At 34.0% G+C, this 17,466-nt stretch overlaps 1 protein-coding gene across 1 annotated transcript in view; it reads right to left on the bottom strand.

Annotated features, from left to right (window-relative positions):
- Thsd7b (thrombospondin type 1 domain containing 7B) overlaps positions 1 to 17,466 on the bottom strand; it is a 718,705-nt gene that overhangs the window by 84,917 nt on the left and 616,322 nt on the right. The window contains exons 15-16 of the mRNA XM_010606147.2: positions 15,020 to 15,153; positions 7,971 to 8,121 (exon numbers count right to left, since the gene is read on the bottom strand). Of these exons, the coding sequence (XP_010604449.1) occupies positions 7,971 to 8,121; positions 15,020 to 15,153 (285 nt within the window). The remainder of the gene's footprint in view (positions 1 to 7,970; positions 8,122 to 15,019; positions 15,154 to 17,466) is intronic.

The following is a 17,466-nucleotide window of genomic DNA, read 5'->3' as shown; positions in this document are numbered from 1 at the left end:
CATAAAAATGTCACAATAAAATAAAACATAAATAAATACCATAAGGTTTTACAGAGCTGGAGGTTGGATACTTTTATTTACATTATTACGTATAGATTAATGCATTCTTAAAATTTTTCATGGTAAAAAGAGAAAATATATTAAACAGGTATTATGAGGTAAAAATCTTTCCATATAAAATATTTATTCAATAGAAATATAATAAATACCCAGTTATTTTTTAAGTATGGTAAAATTTTCAGAATTTAAATATAAATAACAAAAAAGACATATCTGTTCAAACATTAAAAAGGCATATATAAATCATATGAATTAAAACAACCTAGGGTCAGTATATTCTTGGAGTCACACTTTTTCTTCAGAAAATGTCAAAATTACATCTAGCAAAACTGTGCCATATATGTGCCAAATAAAAATAACTACAATTGATCCAAGAAGCAGAGATTTCTAAAGAACATAATCAAAGAGAAAATGGAGATTGTTTATAAAAATACTAACAAAAAGTTCCAGATCCAAATCTGTTTTAAACATGAAAGAAATATTTCTTATATTTGAAAAACTCATTTACAGAAAACAAAATACTGAAACTTTCTGCCCTTAGTTTTCTAATTAGCCTAACATTAACTCCAAATATATGAAAATGAGAGAATGAGAGATCTAATTAAGAAAATAATGTTACATAGAATTTACCGTTACAAAGGTTACTTCAAAAATAAATGTACATTTCAAATTTTGAAACTCTAATATGAAATCACCAATATTTATTTATGAACACCAAAAATTATACCCATAAAAATTATTTGATAAAACTGAATAATAATTTCTGAAAGCACACATGTACACATATATGTATAAAGAAAGCTACAGAAAAATAATTTTAAAACAAAAATGAGAAACAAGAGTACATTTTAAAAATGCCTTAAGCATCATATTCTTATTAAAACCAGGACAAGACATTTTTTTTTTATTTTTATCATTATTTAAAATTCTTCCTAAATAAGTGTATCTAGGAAAGATGATGTATATATAAAGATGTGACATGAGATTATAAAATTTTATACTTTAAAATAATAATTTCTAGATTATATGATTGTGAAATTACCTAATATGAACTAATCAAAATTAATAGAATAAGAATTTACAAAACATTGCTGAATGAAAGGCATATATATATATATATATATATGATGTCCATTAGTTTTTTTAGACAATGACACTAACCAGTTAGAAACAGATGAATAAAAATACAACTTTAATAATAGTGACAAAAACTTCAATATACATGAGAATAAAGTTAACTTCATTGGAGACTTGAATTAAGAATAATTTAGGCCCCCTTTCAAGGTAGATCCTTGTTGGGGCCATTGTCAAATGGACAGAGGGTTCTGATATCTGTACTCAATTCACATAAAATTAAAATGTCTCATGTCTTGTGGGGTCTGGAATTAAAACTCCCAGTCATTGTTTGCTTATACTCTGGGAATTCCAGTCCATGAATATGAAAATTAATATTTAATCAATAACTCAAGGAAATCCCTATGTAGGTACCTTGATTTTTTTCTTCAACTAGCTTCTTCCCTTTCAGTACTTTGACATTGAAATTTCAGAGCTTCCTCCATTACCCAGACCTTGATTAAGGACACTGATCTATTATTGGAATCTCATTTCTACCACTGGTCTACTGTCACAAAATCACGGTGACCTGTCTCATTTGGTTCGCTTTCCACAGTTACCAGGTTGGTTTTGTTGTTTTGTTGTTGTTGTTTTTGGGTTTTTTTTTTCAGCTTTAATTGAGTTTATTGGTACTTTTTAGGGATACAGTATAGTTACATTCATTATTGGGATCTTGTACCTCTACATGACAAGTCTTGATTCTCATTTTTTCCTCTACCCTTCACCCCCTCCTCTCCTCCCCCCATCTACAAACACTTTAGTTTCATCTTTTCATTCTCTCACATTTTTTTCTTTTCCCTTTTTACTCTTCCCCTACCCATCCCACCTTCCCTACACCTTTAGCTCCTTTCTTCCCATTTGGTTTTTTTGAGATAGGGTCTCACTATGTAGTTGAGACTGATCTAGAACTCACTATGTAGCCCTGGCTGGTCTCCAACTCACAGCAATCCTCCTGCTTCAGCCTCCCAAGTGCTGGTAGTACAGGTGTGCACCACCCAGCTACCAGGTTGTTTACAATGGAAACATAATTCCAATTCAACCCAAGCATATCCAATTCTCCAATTATCTTTAAATCTGCCTTATCATCATCACACTGGTTTGATTATTAATAAATTAATTATTTTGGGGCATTTAGTATAAGAATTATATTTGTTAATATAGAGAGATAATGATGCTTTTTATCAATTTAGTTTATTGGTACAAATTAGATGTATGTAATGATCACATTCATCATAGAGAATTCATACTTGTACATATGTCTCGAGTCTTATTTTTCCTATTACCCTCCCCTCCCTTCAGCCTTTTCCCTCCTCCTAATAAGAAAAAAAAAGAAAAAAGCACTCTGTTTTTAATTGGAAATTTATATTATAAAATAGGAAAAGGGAGAAAGGAGAGAGCAAGAATAACAATGAGAACAATGCAACCTTTACTTTGTACTCAAAATCGATGATATTGAGAATCAAAGAAATCAGAATATATAAAAAAGAATGACAACAAGTAGATTAAATTTTAAAAATTGGAGCAGCCCAGAGACTGCTTTTATCAACCTCTCATTTTCTGTGCCAGTGCATGAAATGAGTTTTCTTTCCTACAGTGCATCATGTGGTTCTGAAAATAAGACTCGCTCTAAGTGATATTAAACCTCATTGCACAGGGGTACAAAGTAATGAACAGTTGTCTTCTGACAAGTGCCAATATCAATTTAGCAGAAGAAATTAGAATGTACAGTCCAGATTATAGAAAATTATCATCATTCTTGCTTTCAGCTGTGAGTCAAAGAAAAACACCAGGAAGTTTGAGAGTCTTGACCATTTGATGTCCTCCAGAGACAAACACAGGTTGCCATCTGGTTGTAAAAGCTGGCTAGAAGAAGTTGAAAAAGGGGTTGGAACTAAGCCATAGCATTAAACATTGGGGTAAATTGCTTCCCTAAAAATGCAACTTACAGACTTGTTGTTAAATGAGGAAATGCTGACTCATCAGTAATAAAAATGTCACTGCACAGATTTTCCCCAAAATAATGCTGGAACATGAAAAAAAGGAATATTTCCTAACCTTAAATGGTTATTATGGATCACTTCTCAGAAATCTAGCATGTATTATTTTAAAGCACAGTCTTTGCTTGAAGCAATAATGGCATGTTTACGCACTGACGTTTGTTAATGAAACTGGCACATATAAAGAGATATAGAAAGGGGTAAAATATTGAAGTAAGATATACTTTGGTGATATAATAATCACAACAAAATAACACTATAATAATAAGACTATAATAAAATAATATATAAGAATTTATATAATAATACTATATAATAGTATATATAATAACGCTATATAATAAACCCAGATTTTGTACCACTCAAATATGATATAGTTTCTTTGCAAAGTCTTCCTTTGTGATCCTTCTTCAGAAATTATTCTAGTTAAGGCAGGGGTAAGGGGAAAAAATGAGAATCAAGACTTGTCATGTAGAGGTACAAGATCCCAACAATGAATGTAACTGTACTGTATCCCTAAAATGTACCAATAAACTCAATTAAAGCTGAAAAAAATTGCAAAAAAACTGCTATCCCTATGATAGATATAACATAGTTATATAAAAATATTGTTTGCCTGAAATTCAAATTTAACTGACTATGCTAGATTTTCTCTGGCAAATTTACTTTTCTACTTTCTACTAGAACTTGGGAAAATAACTTAATACCTCTATTTCTTCATCAATAAAATGGGCATGTTTCAGTCTACAGCATTGTCTAAAGGACTCAGAGAGTTAATAAATGCAAACAGCTTACAAAAAAGAAAAGAAATTGTTCTAGTGACAGTATAAAGATATAGTCACTGATAGGTCATGAAGTTTTTTTGAATTACTATTCAATGAACCTTCAATTGTCACTCTCTAAGGGTATGTCTGGCTAGTTCTAGACACTCCTGAGCCATTCAGCTGGAAATGAATCAATTGATAATTCAACTTGATTTGCTAGACCTAAGTTTTTTTTTTTTCTGGAAAGAATTTTCAATGGCTTACTTCTGTAAAATATACATCCATTTTTAAATTCTTCTCCAAGACCATTTTTTTTCACTTGTCAATATTATTATTTAGGAAATTCTTCTGGCAAATCTCCCAGGAGCATCATAAGTAGAAAATCTGTATTATTGAATGAACAATTTCTATAGGGAACAATATCATAAATGAAGGAACCTTATTTGAAACCAATATTATATATTCTTCCAGGTGTGTAAGGGACACAGCTATTTCAAATGTTCCAAAACATCTGCATCCAGAAACTTACAAGCCTCTCCTGAAGATTGTGTGCTTCTATGAATATTCTCAGCATAATTTTGAAGTATGTTGGACAGAGATACAAACTGGAAAAATTATTAAATAAGAAAGAATATTGTATAATAAATAATGAACTATTGAATATACATATGTGTACACACAAACATGTGTATATGTGCATATACATGCATTTCTGTGTGTAGATATGCATATATACATGACTTTGTACACACAGGAACACACATTTAGAGGGGAAACAATTTTGGAAAGGTTTGGGTGAATACAATTCCATAATCTTCTTTCCAAATTAAAGCATGGTAGAAAAGTGAGCAAGTTGGAGTCAAAAATAGTGATTTATGTGTGTATTATGGGAACAAGAATAAGAATATTAAATTAAAAATGAACACATTGTTTTCCATTTTCTTCAAATTCTTCTTGAATTCATTTTGTTTTACTTGATCCATTTACAGTCTCCAGTTCTTCTCCATGCAAATTTAAAATAATCCTACAACTATAATCCTATAATAATACTACAATTTTTATTGCCTCTGTCACATTTGCTTTTCTAAGTAGTTCGCAATTGGCAGGGACTGCTAAGTCACTAACCTAGTAACTAAAAGGTTTCTGTTAGCTTACTTTTTGGAACAAGTATTAAAATAGATAAAATTCATATTTCAGTAAAGGATTCAGGATTATTTTTCTGAAAGATCAAATAATAACTTTTGTTTGTGGATAGACACATTTCCGATACAGCTTAGAAATTTACTGTTGTGTATCTCCTACTGCCCCACAACACTGTAAGCTACATGTGGGGGGCCACAGGGCTTCTTCTGGCCCCCTGCTTTCCTCCTCCTCTTGCTGCTGTTCCTCTTCCTTCTTCCATCAGAACTATATTAAGCAATACTGTGCTATTCACTTAATACATATTATCTCTGACACAATACATAAAACAGCTGTCACTATCCTCATTTCCTGGTAAGCATCCAGTCACTCAGAACTTTATGTAACTTACCACGATTATACTTGAAACCATAGTAAGATTATTTATGTTTTTGACTATGAAAAGCCCTCGCAAGGGAAACATACATACATAAAATTGATTCCATTAACATATATCATACTGTTCAATCCCTGATTAAAAAAATATACTACAGACTATCAAAGGAGAATTTGGTAAAATAATAATAAATAGAATCCTTCCATCAGCACATGGTATGGAGAATAATTATGGAATAATTTTTTGTTTCCTCAGGAAACACACATTAAGGTGCTAAACTTTACAGTGATTTAGTTTCCGCCTTTGCCACTACCATCATCATCATCATCATCATGACAAACTTTAAAAAAAAAAAAAAGAACTTTTAAGCTCCTAAGATGTTGGAACCTTATGCTACAATCTTATAACCTGTTAAAATTTTGCCACATATCTAAGTACAGAGAACATAATATGTGAGAGCCCAATTACCATTCACTTTTTCTATCTTGAAGTCTTATAGAAAGCACTGTGGCATCTGAAAGAACAAGGCCACTGTGGCCAGACACCTGAGTGACCACAGACAAGTGTTCTGGTATCTTAGAAGATTTGTTAAGAAACAGCATTACATAGTTTCAGCACAATTTTGGCTACATAAGATGTGCTCATGAAAGTTTTTGTTATCAGAGCAAATATTATCATCATCATCATCGTCGTCACGTAACTTTGAAAGTGCCTAAGCAGTTCAAGCAACAATACTCATTTCAGGCTGACAAGTGAATAATGGGGTGTGTTATCTTCCAGATGTGTGAAAGAAGGTTAAAATACTTTTTTTTCATTTCTGACTTCTAAATGCTCCAAAAATAGAATGGTTACAGTTGGAAAAACAAACATGAAAGAAACTAGGCACCCCAAAGAAGCAAATGCAGATGTCTGAGTAATCAAAACCTTATGAAATGTTCCTACGATGATTATTTTAGGCCACTGGGAGGATTCTTTGACTTAAGAGAGCAACATTTTCATTGCAAAGTAATTAGAGCTCAAAGGGGTCTTCTGTGAGTACATCAGAACAAAAACTGAGAGAGATAGTGACCTTTATATTTCATTAAACTTCTTCAGGTTGCTAATTATTTTATAGGTTGATTAATAAAGCATCATTCTAAGGTACGAGTATGTGTACTAAGTCATAACAATCAAATAGATAATTAAAACCTCTCAGTTTTCTCTTGAAATAGATATTGTATTTTAAAGAAAGAGAAATATTCAGTCTAAATCTACCTTAATTTTTTCAAAGTAAGTAGGTGAACAAACTACCTAAGAGAAAAGGCTCTGGCTTCATCAAACAGAACCAGGTCCATTTCCAGATCACTTGTTAAGTGTAGAAATTTGCACAGACTGCTTAGGCTTTCTTTGCATCAGTTTCTTCAGTTGAGCAATTAGCTAATAATAGTACTTATGCAGGAAGATTAGTGCAAAGCCTAAAAAAATAGGTTTTTACATGTTCATGGCTCAAAATAAGTGGTCAATAAATGTTAATTTTCATTATATTAAAGTTACTCAGGAAATAAATGAATAAGTAGTACAATTACCCCACCCTATAAGTAATTTTTATTAGTTTCTCTTCATCTTAATATTCTACTGGCTTCAGAACAACTCATCAAAAAATATAAAAATGACAGGAGAAAGCCTGCTAAGGTTGCAACACTCAATAAGGAGTCAATTAACACTGCAAATATAGGCTATTAACTGATTTCAAAGATATTTTCCATTTCCTTAAACAGGTTTTCATAATATTTTCAAAAATTGTCAGTATGAGAGTTGAATTCAATTTAACCCTAGTCCTTTCATTCTTCGTATTTGGATTGATATCATTGATATCAATATCCCCATTTTCTTTTTCTTCCATCTTTATATAGAAATATGTTTATAATGTCAGAATTTATCTTCTGGAAATGTTGTTGTATTATGCTACTTGAAGATTATTTACTTTACCATATTTCTGTTATATTTTCATTTTTAAAAAGAAGAAAAATACAGGCAAATCCTTTAGATTTAAGCAAAGGTGTCCTTTTGCTTGTCAGGTTTGGAAGAAGTAAGAGCATAGAAAAGAAACACCTCACCTTTGGTAAAACAGCAAAAGGAAAAAACAGATCATCACTAAAAGAAGCAAAACTGCACAGTGGAGTTGAGCTCTTAAGATATAATTGGTTCTGCCGGAATAAAAATGGAACATAGCCAAGAGATTATAATAAGAATCATTTTGGTGCTAAAGAAGACCACTTTAACAGTGGAGATGCAGTTGAATCCAAGTGTGATCATTACAGGCTCATTTTCCTTGTTCATGCTCCTATGATAAAGGCCTTGGAAGAAGCAACAGCATTTTAAATTGCTCAGTCTCACAGAAAATTTTCTGGGGGATTTCTCAGGAAGAATTATTTTCCCATGTTATTTGAAGAGTTTGGAGAGCAGCATTGTGAATGTATAGAAAGAAACAGCAAAGAGAGCACTGGAGAATGAGGGCACTGACAAAGGGAATGAAATTACCTGTGGACATTTGCTCCATGTTCCCCACTCAGACATGACACATTCATTGGGACACGGGAGAGAACAAGACTGGGTTTCGGGGGGAGTTTCATCCTGGTTGCACAGGTTACTATTCGTTGTTTGACCTTCATTGTCAGCCATATTCACACACCTGTGAGGGAAGACCACAAGGTAGCTTGATTCCTCTCAATGGTAGAGAATAAATTTAAGATCGGTATGCTGTGTCATAACTACTGACTGTTCAAAGATAGTTAAATGGGCCATTATTGAGTGATTACTCAGTACAGCACATTTTTATTTCACAAAGTAAATGAGCACAATGGAAAGACCAGTGACTGTTCTCAAAGAACTACCAGACTGAAGAGACCTAGAATACATTTACTCAGTTCTAGCAGAGAGAATATTTCTTTTATTGTAAAATATTTTGAAGGCTTCTCTGAACAGATTCATCACTTTGTAGTAGCTAGAGCCTCCATACTTCCTATGGCTCTCCTAAGCTTTCTCAACACATTTCTCAAAACAACCTAGTCTTTGTCCCACACATTTAAAGTCATAACAAACTAATATGTAAAATAATTCAATATATCATTCCTCAGGCATTTTCTTACATTTCAATACAGAAGTTTGCTCTCATAACCAAAGAGCAATGATGAAGTACTGCCATACAACACAGAAGTACAGACCACAGATACACAACATTGTTGTTTAGCCTGGTCTATATCAGGCTGTGAAATAAGTCACCATATTATGGATAGAATAGCGAAAATCAAATCATACTAAGTCCAAAGTGTTATATTACTATAAAACCTTATAAAAGAGTTTAAATCCAATATTTTTAAAAATATCACAAGTTGGCAAAAATGTAGAGTACCTGAAATTTTTCTTACTCTGCTGGGCAGAGCATAAATTATTCTGCAAACTGGTTAGTAGTATCTACTTTATGTAACCTAGCATTATATAGGGATGTGTAGAAATGCATATCTAAACAAAAAATAAACACTGACTGAAAATGTTTATAGCAGCATTATTCACACCAACTAAATAAGTAACAGTTCAAATGTTCAGTGACAGTAAAAGAGAAATAGGTTGTGCTAAATTCATTGGGATAAATGCTATAAAGTAATGAGAAAATATATAGGCTATTGCTATATAAATGTTTAAATTTAATGCTGAACAAAGGCAATTGGACACAAAAGAAAATATATTCTATGTTTCCATTTATATAAAGGTTTTTGTAAACTGGCAACATTAGTCTATCCTGTCAGAAGTCAGAAGAGTAGCTACTGTGGGAAAATGTTTAGTGACTGATAGGGGTTTATATTGTCCTGGTAATATTTTATTTCTTGACATCTAAGCTGGTTTCACAGGTGTTTGCATTTTGAAAATTCATAAAATTATGCCCCCCTGATGTTAACATTTCCCTAAACTTAGAAATTATAATTTCCATTAGAAATTTATTTTTAAAACTATTTAATATAAACTTGCTATGTGCAAGGCTCTTTTCTAGGTATCAGGATATAACATTATCTGTTAATAATGATGCACTTAGTAAATATTTTGATCTTACTATATATGAGTCCTTGCTTCAATGTTAGAGTACAAAACCAGAAAAAAGACAGACATTTTCGCTGGTGTCTTATCCCAGCACTACTGGAAAAGATGAAGCTAAAAAGGACAATGATGATGAGATAAATTATATCATTTGCTGATCTAGTAGTTTTGACACATGTCAAGGTAAGGGTATGAATTTTAACAGTGTTGTGCTGGGGAGCTCTGTTGTTCTTCAAACCACGCTATGCTAATGGATTATCCTATACTAGAGAAGTTTCTTCACATTTAAAATAGTAAAAGGAAACTTTAGGAAATTTACTAAGTAGCATATTATGTTATAAAAAATAAAACAAGCTGTATTTGTTGTTAATGAAAAACTAGAAATTGCATAATAGAGTTTAGCAGGGCATGCTAGAAGGAGAGAAGATGTAATCCCTTCTAATAGTGGGAAGGATGGTATAGACTCTGCTATGGACTTCAATTTTTTTTATGGTTAGAGTCTATAGGAAAAAGAGAGTCCATGAGGTGGCTTTCCCTGGACAAGGAAACACTTGAAATTGCTTTTCATCTTGCCTGTCCAGCTGATGTTCTTTTATCATTTTACTGACAAAGAAGAGATAAGCCTTCTGGTTAATGACTCCACGTGTTCTTACTCATTAGTTTTTGTTCATTTTCAAGATTCCACAAAAACCGTAATAAAAAAATCTGTTACCAAAGCAATAATAATAGGACTGATAAAAGAAAAGTCATTTCACTACAAGAAAAAGAACATGAGAGAAAACAGTAAGTGGAAAATGGAAGGAATCATGAGCTACCTTAACACATCTGAGAAGCCATAAAATGTGCCTTCAAGGGACGACATTATCTACATGTATAACTACATTTATACCATAAAACATGTAAAAATATTACTGAAATCTGTGGCTCTATGAATACCTGGGCATGGGGATAAAGAAAAGCCTAGAAAACTGGAGGGCTTATTGAAAGTATGGTGAAGAAAGACCTAACTCCTTACACACAGCTAAGTGATTGCCTCTTCCCATCGCCTGCCAAAAAGGGTCATGCACAAAACGTCTTTGGAATAAAGAATGTGGTACACTCAAGGACAGCGATACCATATAGAAAACAGGAATTTATGTTTACATACTAGAAAAAGATCCCTGTCTTCATTGCTTAAGCACTAAAAAGTTATATGCAATTCTTTTGGCTAGAAACCTAACACGTATCTCCCTGGGCTAGCATCAGCATATCAGCTGAGCTGCATCACCGGGGAAGGATCTGTTTCCTTGCCTTTGACAAGTTCTAGAGGTCACGCACACTCATTGGTTGGCCTTTTCTCCACTTCTAGAGCAGCACTGCATTTTTCTATGTATGCCTTCTGCAGTTACACCTCTTTGTCATTTCTCTTTCCCCACCTATGGACCCTTATGAACAAATGTGAACTTCCAAACAATTCAGGAAAATGGTTCCAAATCATGATTTTTAACTTAAGCACAACTACAACATCTGTGTTTTTCAAATGGAAACATATTTTAAAATGTCAAGGATTAAGGTGTAAACATCTTTGGGGACCACCATTCTGTCTGCCACACTATAGAATTCTTTCATTGAATTCCCAGAATACTCGCTGTCATGAATGACTGTTTCACACATGATTTAAGAGGAAATTTTTTATTATTGAGCTTATTGGTACATTTTAGGTATACAGTACAGTTACATTCATCATTGGGATCTTGTACCTCTACATGACGAGTCTTGGTTCTCATTTTTTCCCCTTGTCCCTGCCCTCCCTGCACCCCCTCCTCCCCTCACCATTTACAAACACTTTATTTCCATTTTTTTCATTTTCTCCTATTTTTTTTCTTTTCCCTTATTCCCTTTCCCCTATCCTTCCCACTTTCCCTATATCTATAGCCCCTTTCTTCCTCTTCACATTGTCCATTATATCATTAGAATCTTATATACTATTACAGTTCATTCACACCAGAGAAACTATTCAGTATTTACACTGTGTGACTTATTTATTTCATTTAAGAGTATATCCTCAATATGTATTCATTTTCCTGTGAATGACTCTAATTTCTCATTGTTTATGGCTGAGTAGTACTTCATTTTGCAGAAAAACCACATCTTCTTTATCCAGTCTCCAACTGATGGGCAAATGGGCTGTTTCCAAGTTAGTTATTACAAACTGTGCCGCTGTAAACATAGGTGCGCATATATCACTATGGCACGATTCTTTTAATTCTTTTGGAAAGATACCCAGCAGAGGGATGGCTGGATCAAATGGAACCTCTACTCACAGAGGAAAGCTCTTCTGGGGATTCTGGTCAATCCAAGAGTGAATACTCAGAAATATTTGAATTGAAGTTATTTCCAAATTAAAATGCACCTCTCCCCTGCATCAATTTCCTTGCCTATCTCCCTTCAGCCATCAGTTCAGTCCCACTCAGACCCACTGTAAAACTGCTCCGTGTCATTCTGCGTTTTCTGTCAACACTTCTTCCCTCCTTCCATTATTACTAGCAGAACCCACTTTCATCAGGCAATTATGGAAAACGCTTTTGTCAAAATTACCATCAGATTCCCCATTGCCAAATCAAATGGTCAATTCTTATCTCAGTAAATTCAAAAGTATTTGAATCAATTAGTTTCTATGTTTTTCTTGAAAACCACTCTTGCTTTTTTTTCTCATTTTCTTAGTTATCTCCTTATTCCTCTGGATTTTTCTCAGTCTCAATTTTAGAATAATTCTATTTGCATATTCCTAACTTGTGAATGTTACAGTTCTCCGGGGCTCAAACTTATATCTATATACTAAGTTTATAAGCTAATGGCACCCATTTCTATCTCCAATGTCTCCCCTGAATCTAGGCTGTAATATAGCTCAATTGAGAAGCTAATAATATCCTATCAAATTCAATGCGTTCAGAGCTAAGGTTTTTTTTCTCAAACCTGTTTCTAGTATTTCTCAACTCCACAAATGTTACTTTCATTCCTACAGTTGCTCAGCCATACAAATTAACAGTCATACTGATGCTTCTTTTTCTTCTAATCCACAGTCATTTTATCAGCAAAGACAGTGTAACATACATTCAAAATACATCCCAAGTTTGACCTTCTTATCACCTTTACTTTTACTCAACGCAATCCCATCATCAACCTCTGTCACCTGGAATTCTGCCACAGCCTCAAACCTCCATTCCTACTTCTAAAATGTGACACACTATACTACATTTTGCATATCATATCTAGTGCAGTCTTTTGCAAATGTAAACAAGAGTATGTCATTCCCCTCTATCCCCAGTCTTCCTTAGTTCCATGGCTTTATGTTGCAGTGAAAATAATATGCTAAATCTTTACCTTGTTTTAGAATACATATGATATGAGTGCTGGCACTAGCCATATAAAGCATCTTGATATTCTTCCAATAAGCCAAAAATGGCTTCTTCTACATGTACCTTCCTCATTGGAATTCTCCTTACAGAGATATTCATATTCATTCAACACTCTCATTTTATTCAGGTTTTTGCTCAAATATCATTTTGCAAACCAACCTCTCCAAAATAGTGCCCAGAAACTCCAACCTAATTTCCTTTTTCTTTTTGGCATTTCAGATCAAAGACATTCTCTTTTAAATTAATTCATTTGTTTATTTCTTTGCCTGGTACTGTAAGTGATTTGAGAACAAGAACTTTTTTGTTCACTATTTCACCTCCTCTACCTAGAACAGCGTCTAATACATCGAATGTTGACAATCATGCATTTTGAGTTGTTCAAGGACTGCAGTCATAGATGAAGGTATTCTTCAGTTTGGAGGTTTTAAGAAACAGAACAGATGAGCTGTTTCATTCATTATAAAAAAGATTTTAAGGTCAAAATCCAGAAGTTTGGAATGCAAGGTGCCCACAAGTTAAGCTTTACATATATATGATTATGTAGTCAAAGCAAGTTATACAGTGAGCAGGTATTAGTTTGCTCAGCTTGCTATAACAAAATACCATATACAGGGTGGCATAAACTTCAGAAGTTTATTTTCCACTAATTATGGAATCTAGATGTCTGAATTCTATGCATAGGTAGAATTGTTCTCTTTTGAGGCCTCTTTCCTTGGATTGCAAATATTCATCTTTCCTGTCTTCATAGTCTTTACTCTATGTCTGTATCTTAATCTCCTCTTTTAAGCCCATCAGTCAGATCGTAGTATGATCCATGCAAAGACCTTATCTTACTTTCATTACCTCTTTAATCTCTTTTATCTCCAAATCCAATCACATTGTAAGATATTGGTGCTAGATCTTTGACACATGCATTTGGTAGGAGGTGTGATTAGCTCATCACAGAGTAGTAATATTTAGGTAGTCAGGTTGTTTGTATTACAACATGTTCTTTAGGATTCAGCTGAGTCCTCAGCCATCTGCCCTAATTCTGTCAGTAGCAATTTGTGCCCTTACAGCTTTTTAATTTTAGATTGTCCATTAATATTTCAAAGAAGAGGCTTGAATAATCTCATCTACATAGCATTTTATAAACTGTGTTGGTCAGTTACTTTTCAAAACCATATGAGAATGAGACACAGGAGAGAGTTTTCAAAGGGAAAAGGGTAAACATCCGAAGTTTGTGAGACCCTCAGCATATGAGTCTCCAAGAGAGTTTTCATCGTGGAGCTTTCTAAATCTAGCAAAATGATACACTATGTTTATGCAACTAAACAGATGACTATACAAGGTTTTCTTCTTAATTTACATATTAATTTTTTGTAGCAATATTTTAACACTCTCTTGTTCAGTGTCTAATATTTATTGCCATTATCCTTAGTTGGTAAGAAAATGGTCCTTCCTTCTCCCCAAGTCACTTCTACATAGGCCTACTTGACAAATTCAGAATTGGTACAAACTCCTCAGTAAATACTTCAGTATTCACTAATTCTTTCAGAGATGTTCTTTTCTTATATTAAAGGGTACAACTACTACTCGTAGGTATCCTAAGATTTTTTGTTTCCAAGGTTAATTTTGTTTCTGAGAGATTTATACTGACCTTTCCAATACATTGGCATCCAAGCCAAGTGCAGTGGTACAGGGCTGCAGTCTGCAGTACAGTGAGACCTAGTCTCAAAAACAACATTTGAAGATGTAGCTCTGGGAGGGTCTTATGTCTACTCCTCACATATATGGTGAAAAAAGTTCTGGCAGTTCTGTGTAGTCATTAACATCTAGTGTGTAATAGCAGTGGCCGTGAAATCAGTGTAGGGATACTATCTTGCCGCCTCTTCCAGGTCTGGGGAATGGTAAAGTCTGTGGCTCCACTGAAGACGGAATCCAACTATGCGCATGGCAAGCAGGTAAAATATACTTGTATAGATATTTAAAAGTTGAGGAAAAGCCAGTGTGTATATTTGAAAACTTGAGTATGCTTGGATAAGCAACCCTGTTGGTTTTAGGAAAAAAATATGTAAATTCTATCGTCTGCATTTCCCAAATCTCTCCATTTTCACATACCTGATTTTCCTAGACTGTGTTCCTCTTCCACAACGTGGGGATCTCAGCTCATTGTTGATTTTACATGGAGACCAGTGTTCTACAACCCAGGAATACTGATTGCATTCATTGTAACATGGGACTGCTTCATGCACCTGGCAAAAACAGGAAAGGAAAAAAATTATGTGGAACTATCCAAGTTATAGAAAAATAGCCTGTCTTTTAGAAATGCCTACAGAACATACTCCAAGAAATTACAGACACTCCAGTCCAAGTAGCTAAATTACATTCCCAAAAAGCAAGATACATTTGATTTTTATGAACTTATCGACGTGCTTAAAAAAAGCTTATGGGGGAAATCAACTAAAACAAGACGGTATACCTTCAACAAAGAGAACAAAAGACAGTCATTTCCTAGCTCCACGAATAGGAATTCCTATTATCGTTTCATTTCCTGAAAGGGTTCACAGACCATCTAATAGATGGCCCACTCTCGATTATACAGCATATTGTATTCTCAGATGTACTTTAACATGTCAATTGAGGAAAATTTACTCTTGAACATAAGGGATTCTTGAGTACATAAGAAAAGTGGTATTATATGCACAGGAAATTTCTTTTTATGCCCCCAAATGATGAAGGCTAACAGACAACCATTTAGCCTCTTGGGTACTGTGTTTTCATATCAGTGTAGCTATTTGTAGGATATTTTCAGAGAATGGCCTAAAACACTTGCACACACCACACACACACACACACACACACACACACACACACACACCGCCCCACAAGAAGTACTGCAAAGCTGGTAGTGATTCTACAGGATTACTAATTCTGAATATTTACAATTTTGTTGTAAAAACAATGAGGACATTTAGTAAAGTTTTAGATTACTTCCTATGCATTTGTCTGTGGTGACATTTTTGTGAAATTGTATTACAATGGGCAGTCGGGTGAATTTTCCTGTCTCTTTAAGGCTGCTTTTAGCAGTCCTTTCTCTTCAGTATGGATCACTGCTTCATCGTGATCCCACCCTCAAGGTAACAAAGTGGCTCTAGTACTGGCACACTGATAAAAGGAGTGGCTCAATCTATTATCAGTATAGTTAATTAATGCTTCTCCTCTTAAGTAGGAACTTAAGTGCCAGGCCTTTCCTCCTCTTCCTTAGTAATTCCGTAAAATTGTAAATGATGACTAGGCAGAACTCTCCATGCAGAACCATTGCCTGTGAGTTTCCACTAAATGCAAGAGGAAGCACTATATAATGGGATAATCAGAAAACAAGGTTGGAGCTCTGTCAGCATGTTAGCTGGAAATCAAACGAGAAAAGGTGATTTGTAAGGCTACTTCTTAGGAGTCACAAATACTGTCAGAAACTATTTTTAACCATGGGGTTCTATTTGGTTGCCTCATATAGAGCTCACAAGGAAAAAGAAACAACAAGGTAAAGAGTATGTGAGGGCAAAATCAAAGATGGGAAAATAGAAGTGGAAATGAGTGTGAGGAAAGTAAGAAATTAAGTAATAAAAGAATCACATTTGTAGTGTGAATGCTGACAAGAACGGAATGAAGGGATCAGAAGCAGTTTCTGTTTAGAGAAGGGGGTGATAACTTGTAACTGAGGAAATTCTATCCCCGCACTACATGGGATAATAAAGGGAAGAGAAGAAGCGATACAAATAAATGAAAAGGCATGATCTCAGCTGGGCAGATACTCAAAAGCTGAGCTAACCCCTAAGATTTAGCTGATCTGAATGCGCCATGAAAATGATGCTTTCACTGACTTCAAGGGTTCATTCTATAAACTCTTCAATATACACCAATACATATTTTTAAACAAAGCTCTCTGGCTTTCATATGAGATACAAGAAAGTATTTTTACCAAAGTACATTATGTACCCAGGGATTGTTAAAAAAAAATTAAAAACTAAATTTTCCCGCATTTCACACATGAGCAAATAGATGGGACAACATTTCTGAAACCCACTTTTTTCTCTAAAGCTATCAATACTAGCAGGGTTTATAGTTCCACTCCTTTCCCATACACAAAGTCCCAAGGTCAGGTGGAAAATAAGAAATTCTTCAGTTTGGTTGCATGCACCTTTGTAATAAGCATTTGAATGTCTGCTCATTTATTGTTTTATTGTTTTTATTTTTTATGTTCCAGTGATTTGCACCTGTAGCAAAGAAACTAACATCAATGATAAACTACTGGGAGATAGAGAACAGGTCTGTGTGAAAAGCTGTTGAACCACTTTCTTGACTAGTAGTGGGGAAAAAAACATAACTTCTTAAAGATTTTATCATCACATAGGGTTGATTTTCCTCTGTATGGATGATAGGTGTTTGTTTATTTTTATTTTTCAGTGCTGGGGATTGAACCCTGAACCTTGAAAAAGCTAAGCAAATGCTCTCCAACCGAGATACATTCCTACTCCATCTGCCATTTAAATTTTTTTCATGCTGTT

The sequence above is a fragment of the Fukomys damarensis genome, unplaced genomic scaffold, assembly GCF_012274545.1.
Source record: "Fukomys damarensis isolate Sample0158 unplaced genomic scaffold, DMR_v1.0_HiC HiC_scaffold_29, whole genome shotgun sequence".
NCBI lineage: Eukaryota > Metazoa > Chordata > Mammalia > Rodentia > Bathyergidae > Fukomys > Fukomys damarensis.
This window is presented reverse-complemented; position numbering and strand designations above follow the sequence as displayed.